The following is a 12,231-nucleotide window of genomic DNA, read 5'->3' on the forward strand; positions in this document are numbered from 1 at the left end:
GGAGAATGTAAAGAGAATAATGGAAAATAAAAAGATGAAGAGATTATGGTAACTAAATTTTTAAATTAAATATATGAACCGTAGACTCAGATAACACTATAAACTCACAGCAGGATAAATAAAACCACAATCATAACTATGCATACCATAATCAAATTCCTGATAAACAGTGGGAATCAAAAAACAGAATAATGCAATTTTGTGAATTAAAGATAAAAAATAACTGCCAACATGAAATTTTTTCTGCAAAATTATTCTTCAAGAATAAAAGTTGAATAAATATATTTTAAGATAAACAAGAATTTAGTGCAATCACTAAAGACAGAACCAGAATAAAGCACCAAAGATGTTCTTCAGGAAGAAGGATAATGATTACATATGTCAGCTCAGTATCAGAAGGTAAAACTAAACTGCAATAAAAAGGGTGAATCTAAATAAAGATTGGCCATATGAAATTATAGTGGTAGATTTTGGCTTTATATATATATATATACACATATATATACAGAAAATTAAAATATGCCATTATAATAGAAAAGTCAGGAGCCCAAATATCTTAATCATTCAACTATCTGTGAAGTATCTTCACATTAGTAAACTTAAACAATTTTATTGGTGTTCAGTATTTTAAAGCTGCATATTGCAATATCTTGGGTAATCACTAGAGTTGGTGAAAAAGGATTTAGCTACCAAAAGAACAGAAAGTCTACTAGAAAAGAAAGTATGACAATCCAAATGGGGCAAGAAGAAAGGCAGAAAATGGATTATAAGACACATGAGGCAAATTAAAAGAAAATATTGTTTGACAATTAAAAAAATAGATAATTTTTTACAATTAAAAACCTATGATTAAAATTTAAAATAAAAAACTATTAAACTATTAGAAGAAATCAGAAGAAAAACTCCCAGGCCTAGGACTAAGCAAAGATTTCTTACATACGATACTGGGGGCAAAATCCTTAACAGAAGACATTGATAAATTAGGTTTGCATTAAAATTGAAAACTTTTTGCACAGCAGTAAAAATCCTGCTAAAAGGATGAAAAGAAGTTAAAACAGAGAAAATATTTGCAAACCACATATGAGACAAGGGACTTGGATGTAGAATATAAAAGGTGCTCTTTAAACTCAACTGTTGTCCCAGATAAAGAATAACCTATGTTCACACAAACACCTACACACAGATAGGTAATAGCTTTATTTGTAACAGCACAATACTGAAAACCACTCAGTGTTTGACAATAGGTGAATAATTAAACAAACTGTTACATCCATCCAACTGGATTTTTTTATTGTAAAGTTTTTAATAGTTTTTTATAGTCATAATTTTTATTATAATTATCTATTTTAATTGTCAAACTTTTTCCTCCTATAATTATTTTCTTTTTATTTATTTTGTGTTTATAAGTTACAGTTTTAAGTACTATTAACAAAAAATAAACAAGAGCTTCCTAACAAGTGAAAAAAATAATTTAAATGTTGGAAAAATTGGCCTCATTAACATATTTATAGACTTTTATTTAATACATACTCCACTGGAAATAAATTATATGACATTTATATAATTTATATAATATTAATATTTCCAAATCACTCTGAGTAGAGAGCACTTCAGTTCTTTACTGTCTATACCCAAAGTTGAAAATCACTTAGTTTCTGAAAGACATACTGACAAGCATCAGCAGTGGTCAATCTGAGATGCTATTGACATTGTGTCATTCAAGCATGATGGGAGAGAACAAAATACTGAAAACCACTCTATGTTTGACAATAGGTGAATAATTAAACGGAGTCTGTTATATCCATCCAGCTGAGTACTACTCACCAATAAAAAGAAGCAACAACCAGGATGGATGGAAAGGGCACTATGCTTAGAGAAAAATGAACATCAATCTCAAAAATTTTTTTGATTCTGTTTATATAGCATTCGCCAAATGACAAAAATATAAAGATGAAAAACAGATTGGTGGTTGCCCCAGGACAAGAAAAAGAGGATGTGAATATAGAAGGGTCACATGAGGGAGTTCCTTTGTGGGAATGAACAATTCTGTATCTGATTTTTGTTGGTAGATATGTTAATATATGCAAGAGCTAAACTGCATAGGACTGTACACATACATGAATGAATGTAAAAGTGGTGAAAACTGAATAAGATCTTTAGTTAAGAGGATTTGTATGATGGGAATTATATTATTCTAGTAAGCCTTTTTTCTAAGTCTTTCAGTAAGCTCCATGAGACAAGAATTTTCTCAGTATTCTGTAACAATGCACTCTTACTTGATGAAAAATATTATTAAAATCTTAATTTTGATTTTGCTAAATTAGAGATTTTTTCTTAAAAAAAGAAAACATGATAATGGTTTTATTATAGGAGCACATTTTAATATTTTATAAATTTTCAAGAATGTTATGTGTGGTAAAATATTCCTTTTATTGTATAATTTAGTTGATGTAAAGTGGGTGTGATTGCAACACAATGTGTATATTTTGGGCATTAATAGGACTGACTCATTTGGAGCAAAAGAGTGTGTGAACCATAGTGTTGATTTAAAAATATCCAGCCTATTTTTGGAGGTTTCTTTGTCACCTAAATGACTTTCCTTTCAAATAAGCTATAATTTTCTAGTACAATTGTCATAGAATTCCACCTTAGCACTTTTTATCCTTAGTGCTTATCCACATGATACAGCTGGAATTTCTAATGAACTCAGTTAATGCTACTCACTCTGACACAACTTCTGTAGACAGAATTCCCTTTTCATCATAAGTGGACAAAGACTCTGAATATTTTAACCTTTGAAGATCAAAATCTGCTTGTCTTAAACCTCTTTTAGCAGAGGTTGTAGGTATCACATTTAAGTATTAAACCTTTTGGTTACAGGATGCATGCATTAATAGGTTGTTTTATGAACTTTATAATTCACCTCACAAGGATTCAGAATATTCTAAACTCAGTTTTTAATGCAACAAATTAGTACTCAAAGCCTCAACAAATCTCGGAAACTAAAGCGACCATTTAACCAAACACACTAAAAGTAATTATCTAAATACAGGAAGATGTTAAAGGAGAGATTGCTAGAAAAGTAAAGGTGTGACATTTTGATTAATGAATGTAAACTTGAACTTTTCTTTTTGAGAATTAAATAAAGACATATAAATTATCCTGTGATTGTAATAATTTTAAAATTGATTGTTGCACTATGAAGGGAAACAAAGCACTATGCTGGCAAAAAGAAAGCCATTTTGAATAGAAAATATTACAAGTATAATCACGTAACAAATATAAAGTAGAATGTAATCAGAAAAAAATCTTTCAAGTCTGAGAAATACCAAGAAGATAGGTTTAATTTAATTGAAGAATGATTGCACTATTTCTGTATATCAGTGTTAAAATTGTTTTTCAGATTAACTCCTTTACTGCCTGTCAGTAAATATCACAAGTATTTCCTCTTGCTACTGAAGCTATTCCATCTATCTATTCCATTATTCATGAATACTTCATTATTTGTGAAGTAGTGTCAAGTATTTTCTCTGTTTCTTAGTCCTCTGTGTCTTGTAATGTAGTCTTCATTCTTCTAATGCCATTGGATTCAGTTGCCACCACTCTGAAAGCCCCTCCTTCAAGACGGTGAAAAGAACACTCCACTTCCCACAACTCAAAGTCTTACTACTTAACTCTGTTTTCAAAATGTCCTCCCCACTTCCTTGGAACATTTTTTATTGAATGTTCTATCTCCCCTCTTTCCAATGAGAAAACCATCTTCATTATCCCCAAGCTCTTAAAAGGAAAAGTTAAAGAAAATACCATTTAACTGACAAGGCATAAGGAAAGCAGAAATGAGGCCATCAATCATAAGACAGATTGAAAATTTGAAAGGAACTTATCTTCTTATTTTCAACCATGTATATCCATTGCTCCAATTCTTGAGTGAAATTTTGGCCACTCACCACAGTAAGAATGGAAAATTTAAAATACCATCAGAACAATATTATGTTTCACTATGAATTTATTTGACAGAAAATGTCCTCTCTGTCAGCACATTATTCACATCAAAATATGGGATATGTATATTGCATTTCAAACTGATACTTACTGTAGTCCAACTGACTTGCCGACCTAGGTCTGTAAAATAGAGTGTGACAATGGAGGAAGTTGCAATACTTTGAATGGTTACGTAGTCCTTCAAAAAAGGCCCACCTTAAACAACAAGGAAAGGTTATTTTAATACAATTTCAAGGCATAATGATAAATAATTTTTAATGTGAAACTGGTGACAGCTAAGGATGACTTTTACATAGAAATTGTAATGTACAATAAACATTTAAAGTAAAATAAAATGTGAATAAACTCATTTTATAAAGTATATCTGGCAAATTTTCAAATACACATGGTTTCCCATGCTATCTAAACAAAGTGCAAGTTCCCACTAGCTACTACCCTATTGTGTTCTGAGAAAATGTAATATTAGGTAGTATCATAATCAAATATGATATGAGTTTTTTTAAGTATAATTTTATGTGTCAGTATACATAGATATCAACTGCCCTATAAGTGATTTTATTATAGGATAAGTTAGTTAGAGTAGAATGATTTCAATGACCATTGCAAAACACTAGGGGATGGACATGATTCACTTTTTTAAAAGATCACTATGGATGTTGTGTGGTAACTGGGAAGAAAGGAAGCAAGATTGCTTAGGAGGAAGCCAAAATTCATCAAATAGGAGGGATGATGTTTGGATTAAGGTGACACTGGTGGAAATGTTAAAAATTCATCCATGCCAGATTTACTTTGAAAATAGAGCAGGTTCAACTTGAGAGGAGAGTATTCAGTGGAATATAGACAATGCTTAGATTTTTGGCCTGAGCACTTAGGTGAATGACAATCTCATTAACTCTCATGAAGAAGATTGGGGAAGGACGGGATTTAAGGTGAAAATGAAGATTTCAGTGAGGGTGTGTTTAGTGTTTGATATCTATTAGACATTCAGGTGGGAGCTGTCAAATACATACTTGGGTAGCTGTGTCTGCAGATATTTAAAAGTCATTAACATTTAAAGCCATGGGGCATGATGAGATTATTTATGCATTCAGTTTGAAAAGAAGGGAATGGAAACTGAGACTGAGCTTTCTAGCACTCCAGGCTTTTAAAGTAAGAGAAATATACAGCAAAGATTACTGAGAAGGAATTTCTCATGAAATAAGAGGAAAATAAACAGAACTGATGTCCAAAGACTTGTAAAGGAAATGTTTCTTTCTTAAATATGAATACTAGACAAGTTTGGCATGTGTATACTGAAAGATATGTACAAAGATGTTCTTTTTAGCATTAGTTGTAACAAAAACATTGTAAAAATCTTAAATGTTCATAAATAAGATATGGACAACTATATTCTGTTTTAATCAAAGGTGTACTGTACAGAAAGAAAAATGAGTAGATTAGAGCAATATGTACCAACATGGATGAATCTCACAAGTATAGTGCTATTATGTTGTTATCATTGTCATTTTTTATTTATATTATACTTTATGCTAACCTATTTGTGATTTATTTTATCTCCAATCATGAAAATGTGTCATTTTATTCTCTATTATGGAAAGAAAGGCTAAGATGTTAATTTATGACTATTACTAGGTGATTTTCAAAATCCAAGACATAGATTTACAATCATAATTATAAGTATTTAAAGTAAGATAAAAATATACAATTGTTATATATTAATTTTGATAAATCCAATATGAATATAATGGGCATCATTTCTTTGATTAGCTTATGATACATGACTTTAAAAGAGATCATCTAGGTCGGCCTGAGCTAATAACAGCTTCTTTGCATCTGCATGAAGGAGTCATAAAGAGAAATACTGAGATTCTATATATTAGGGAGAGTCACTGTACCATTGCTGGTTTAAAAATGGAAAAGAGCCACATGGCAAATAATGCAGGTGGCCTCTAGGAACTGAAAGCCAACAAGAAAATAGGGAACTCTGTCATATAACCACAAAAGATGGCTTTGCCACCAAGATTGAAGATGGGAGTAGTATTTTCTCAAGTCTTTAGATGAGAATTCAGCTCAGCCAACACCTTGATTCTAGACTTGTGATAGTTTGAGCATAAAATCTAATCTTACTGTATCTTCAAGCTAATAACTGAGTGTTGTTTTAAGCTGATAAATTTGTAGTAATTTGTTGCACAGCAATAGGAAGCAAATGTAACATGGTTCAAGGTAAAGACTTTGATATTCGGATGGTCAGTAATGTCATTGTGACAATCGCATATAACAACAAGAAATGTTACTAAGGACAGACACTTCTGATGGCTTTGTAGCACTTGAAATTGTGATGAAAACATCTTTACAAAATGCATCTATTGACACCTTGGGGGAGGCAACGGTTCCCACTCCTCTATGACCCTTGCTGATTTCAAAAAACAGAACATTGGCATTATATATTTAAAATATGAACCCATCTATATGATATTTGGATAAAACAACTTAGCAGAATTCAGACATATCATTAATCACACCATTCTTAAACTCAGTAATCAGGGACCCCTTTCCTTGGCATCCCATGCCTGTGTTGTCTTCTAAAGGGAAAAGAATATGTCTAGAGAACATAGAGTCCAAGAAGACGTGTAACGGAAGCCCATGCCATTTTTCTATATCATATTTTGGCCATTTATAGACCCTGAATTTCCTGCCTAAATTAATTCAAATAGAAGAGTAATACATCTTTGGGGTTCATTTTCTCCCAAGAATGGGCGAGACCTAAGGTGCATACCTTTAAACCCGGGGGTTTGCAAGGCTATTATATAAAAAGATATGGATGGTTGGCGTCAGTGAGGTGAAGAGAAAGACCAACTCTACTCATACTTCACACCTTTCTACTGTACAAATCTAAGGAATCTAAGAGTTAGAAATTTACCCCTGTATTTCCAGGACATTATGAAGCATATTAATCACAGTAGGAAGAGAACACATTTTAGTTGCCAGTTTGTATGACATATTTATTGCAGTGATGGCTGCAATTTTTCACCCTTACCATATCAACACCGTTTACAATATGGCTTATAGTTCCTTCTGTTGAGTTGGTGTCTATTTCTCCACCCCTTGAATGTAGCTAGCCTAGTGTCTTGCTTTGGCAAACAGAATGTGGGGAAAGGGATCATATGTCATTTCTAAGCCCGGACCTCAAGAATTCTTGAGTGTTTGTGCTCACTTACCTGTACCTCTGATCCCACCATGAGAACAAGTTCAGAACATTCTGCTGAAACATGAGAGACCACATAGGGCAGAAAAGAGTGGCTGCAGTTGTGACCACCTTACACCAGTCAGTCCTCAGCAGTCCACCAGCAACTGTAGCTGTATGAGTGAGCCTAGCCAGGTAAGGCCAAGTCTAGCCCAGCTCAGCAGAACCACTTAGCCAAATGAGTGTTTGCTATTTTTCCCATAAAAATAGGCTTCCTCTTTTATTTATGTTTCAGCAATGTCTTGTGTGACAAAACTTTAAAAGGCTCAAAATTCACATTGATATCATTGCTCATAGTACAATCATTCTGGCAAATACATCCTGGCAGCAAATAGATGTAAATATCTTGCTCTATTTTGCTGCTGTCTTTTTTGCCTTAATGTTAATAGTTACAACTATGATTAATGAAGCATCTACCATGACAAATTATTATAGTGCTTTACAAACATAATCTTACTTAATACTTATAACTCCAAAAAGCCACCATAAGTTAGTCTTTATTAGCTCTACTTTACAAAAGAAGACCCTATGGATAAATAGGTAGAAGAGTCAAATTTAAAATTCTGAGTTACTCCAGATGACCTCTTGTTTGCACCATATCCTGCTTATCTTACTAAATTAATTGGTTCTTCTTTTCAAATATGTTGTCACATTCCTATCCAAGGACACTTAGAGGTCTATACTTTATTCAGACCACTTCCTGGTACACTCAAACCAGATATATAAATATAAGGGGATAGTAAATAGTCACATTCACTGGAAAGGTTAAACTAACAGAAATTCCCCAGTCGCTAATAGTGTCCTTCAAATTGAAATTTCACTTAACATTGATGCCTGTGGCATTGTTTTCTGTATTGTTAAGAGTCAAGTTCAGAAAACAGTACCACTATTTCACTTTATGTTATTTCAACATCCATGTGTTGAAAGGCATTTATGTGCCTGGCACAAACTATATGCCCTGCAGAGGCAAAAATAAACAAGACAATGATTCTTCTTCTTTAAACACTAGTAAGATAGGAATTTATCTTGAACACTCGAGCTTGGAAGAATTTGACACCATCAACAAAGTGTGACTTACAAGAATGCCATGGATTCCTGTCTTTTCAGCATAGAGATCTCAGAGAAAGATGGACTGTTTAAGATGGCAATGAAAACAGCACAACATCTTAGATCCAAGAAGATCATCATTTGTCCTTAAGTGAATGTGATATTTGAGAAATAGCCTGAATATTAGCAAAAGCACCAGAAAAATAAAATTCAGTTCACGACTATATGGAAAAATTTAGAGACTGAAATTCCTTCACAGATGCTTCTTATACATTTACAGTTAGGAACACGAACTGAGTAGTCCTCCACAATTTACATTTTACCCACAGCTTTTATTTAACAAGTCCAAATTTAAGGTCAAGTTGATGCAATGTCAATAATAAGATTCTTAGCAGGACTTATTTTTAAGTGTGTCTATTTAAAAATGTTTCTGAATGGAGAATAGAGTTTGACACTTCAAAAATCTTAAGGTTTATTAATGGATATAATACTTCTCCTTATAATTCATTTATTTCTTCTCCTCCTTACCTCCCTTATTCTGCTTTTAAACAGAAAAAAAAAAAGGAAATGGAGATAGGCTGTATCAATGAGAATAAATTAGGACTCAGTGGAATGAAGGAATGTAGCAGTAAAATCTTTAGACACAGGAAGATGTTAGTTCACATCCTGCCTCCAGTACACACTGACAGTAAATCTGTGAAAATTATCTCTTTGAGACTAAAATTTACCACTCACAAAAGAGGAGCACTAGCTTGTTGGGAAGATCAAATGAGATAATATATTTAAGGCATTTATTACAATGTCTGCCATTTAGGAAGTAATAAGTAAATATTAGCTATTTATGACATAAAAGGGATTCTAAATTAAAAAAAAAGATCAGTGAAGTTGGTTCTTACCACGTTCTAGCTGCAGTCCAATTCGAGAGGGGTACCACTTTGGACCTATTCAAAGACAAATAACATTTGATTGTCCATACAGGTGTAAAAACATTTTAAAAGCTTCCATTGGAAGACAGATTAGATCTTAGGACATGAAAAAAACTGATTATCTAGTGTCAGAAATGGAGATAGTGGTTACCTTTGGCAGGGTGCTGACAAGCTCTGATGGATGATTCTGGAAGAAAGCATGATGGGAGCTTTAGGGGTGGTGATTTTCTGCTTTTTGACCTGGGACTGATAACAATTCAGTTTGCGGCATTTATTTAGGTAAAGTGACATATGACTTATGCACCTTTTGCAAATTATTCTTCAATACAAATCTTAAATATCTTAATTTAAAACTAAAGAACTTTGATCTCATTTAAAATTCATTCAATATTGGCATGTGAAAGTGGGTTATTTTCTCTATCAAAATAATACATACTATTGACTTTTAAAATTATGGGCATATTGATCATAGCAGAAACATCACTTTAGTATCTTCTACTTATACTACTATTAGGAATAAATAGATTACTAAAGAATTCTACCTAGATAGGATAATCAAAATATCTTTAATTTGCACTGACATAATAAAAAAGTTAGTTCACAATTATCAGAATATAATTATTTTCTCTTGAAATTAATTCTGTTATTATTTAAAATCTCTATTGAAAATTTAATTCTTAACTTTGAGATACAATTTTAAGCAAATTCCCTTGATAAATAATAAATTAAAAGAAGAGTATTGTCAAAGGAATTGTTATTTTCCTTTTAAAACATTACTTTCTAAAATGTCAGTAAGAGTAATGATAATATGATAAACTGGTCTATTGCAATCAATTATTTCTAAATTTACTGCAAAAAGACAACTTACGTATGTAAGTTCTCTTGGACAAATGACCCATAAGTCAAAAATCGTGATCATAAGTTAAAAGCTATTTAGGATTATATCTAAACAAAATTTAGTTATACCATGGCAAATGAGGAAGACACAAACTCTGACATTTGATTTTTTAATTAGAATATATGCAGGTAAAGACAATTTATGTTTTGTTTATTATTTGCTAATACTTGTTTTTATTTATATAACCATTTGTTATGGAATATATGCTAACATTATTTATTGAAAAGTATTTAAAAATAGCAACTTTATTACTCATTGAAAAGCTGCTGTCAAAATATGATGCAAATGAATACAAAAGAGACTTCTACAGTTTAAATTGAGTTTCCAACTGTGGATATTGGAGAAAATACAAACCTTATGAAAAATCATTTATATTTGACAGTAGTCATTGAGTACCTATTGTGAGCGTGTATTAGCTGTCAAATTGTCCATTTTAATAATATTCATGTAAAACATCATTTTCAATAACACATTATGATGCTTTTAATGATAGAAATGCCAATGCAAAGCCAACTCTATTATTCTAAGCAAATAGATCTGTCTGTGAGCTTGATGAGTCAATACTGTCTGAATACACAATGGTCAGTCAGAATTTAGAAGCTCTAAACACTTTCAGGACATAAACCATGTCCTTCTAACATTTTCAATAAAGATAAACTATAAATCTATTTCTGAAGTAAACTTGGAATTTAAAAGTTGAGCTCTTTGAACACTGTGCCGTAGTGAAAGAGTGTTATCAACTGCTCTGTAATCTTTTAGATCAGTTTCAGTCATCTTTTCAAAGAGCAAAACATACATTTTCTGAAATGCTCTGTGCTTGTTGAGGGTGAGTTGGAATAGGCTGGAAGAACAGGAGAAAAAAAGACAATTCATAAAGGAAAAAGGACATGTATTTCATAAGGATTTTAGCATGTATGAATAACGCTGAGTATATTGAACTTGGACGGCTGGTTCGTACCTGAATTATGACTATGTAGTAGATCTAATGCATCCGCCAGTATCTTAAGTTACCTAAGATGTTGAACTTGACTTGTGTAACTCCTATCATATTCTAGTCATGACTTAGAGTTCTTTCCTTGATGATTGGAAGTGTTCATATCACTATGTAATAATATCCTAAATAAGTAATGTCTTCATGTAATTCAAATATATTTATTTTAATAAGATAATGTTTTCTAAATTACTGGTTATTAGTAGTTTAGTCTCATTAGTAAGTTGAAAAATAGAGTAGTGTTATTCTCAGCATAATATGCAGGAACTGAATAGAAAATACACAGAATAGGACAGAATAAAATAGGACAGAATAGAAATGGATTGCCAGGGCACTGGATGCAACATATTAGGATAAATTGTGAACAGATAGAATTTCTATTGTTGTTCAAATTTCTTGAACTTTTATTTCAATAGTTTAAATTGTATAAATGCATTTGTGTTTTACAAGACTAATATGCATTCCTTATTCTGAATCATAGTAAAAAAATGCTTGAAATCCATGGATCTCTATTATATATATTTTAAAAATTTCCTAAAGCTTTATATTATAGAACTTTTACATGAAAATTGGCATTAGTGATTGCATTAAATCCTAAGATAAAACAGATTTAAAAGGTTTGATTATTTTCTTTCTTCAAAAGGATTTGTTTTTAAATTTCTAAAGATTAAGGAACAGCGTGATGATATAAATTACATTGGATATAAACTATCTAAAATATATGGTAAACCATATTTAATCAAGTGTATATGCCAGGTAACCTGCTCTTATATTCTTTTAACCTAAGAACATATTGATTGCCATCGTTTTTATTACAGTTAGAATTCCTTCTGTAGGATATTGGCTAACAGTGTAAATTTTAACTTAAATGCACCACTCATGCTTTCAGAGATTGAAGTTTAGAAGTGATATGTCAGCAATAGTCAAGTGAAATGTTTTATTATTGACTTACTGATGGCATGTGTTTTATCTTTGTGTAAATGAAAATATAGAGCCAATTAGTAATTAGAACATACAGACAAAAAGCATACACAGATTAAATTATTTAGTGTGGTATAGTCATAAGATACTAAAAATTATTTTGCTAGCTTTTGATTACATATGGTATTAAATACTTAACTGA

At 31.6% G+C, this 12,231-nt stretch overlaps 1 protein-coding gene across 1 annotated transcript in view; it reads right to left on the reverse strand.

Moving 5' to 3' along the window:
* Positions 1–12,231, reverse strand: part of TECRL (trans-2,3-enoyl-CoA reductase like) — an 86,326-nt gene that overhangs the window by 25,408 nt on the left and 48,687 nt on the right. The window contains exons 3-4 of the mRNA XM_010995684.3: positions 9,190–9,234; positions 4,094–4,197 (exon numbers count right to left, since the gene is read on the reverse strand). Coding sequence (XP_010993986.1) covers positions 4,094–4,197; positions 9,190–9,234 — 149 coding nt within the window. The remainder of the gene's footprint in view (positions 1–4,093; positions 4,198–9,189; positions 9,235–12,231) is intronic.

Source organism: Camelus dromedarius, chromosome 1 (assembly GCF_036321535.1).
Source record: "Camelus dromedarius isolate mCamDro1 chromosome 1, mCamDro1.pat, whole genome shotgun sequence".
Taxonomy (NCBI): domain Eukaryota; kingdom Metazoa; phylum Chordata; class Mammalia; order Artiodactyla; family Camelidae; genus Camelus; species Camelus dromedarius.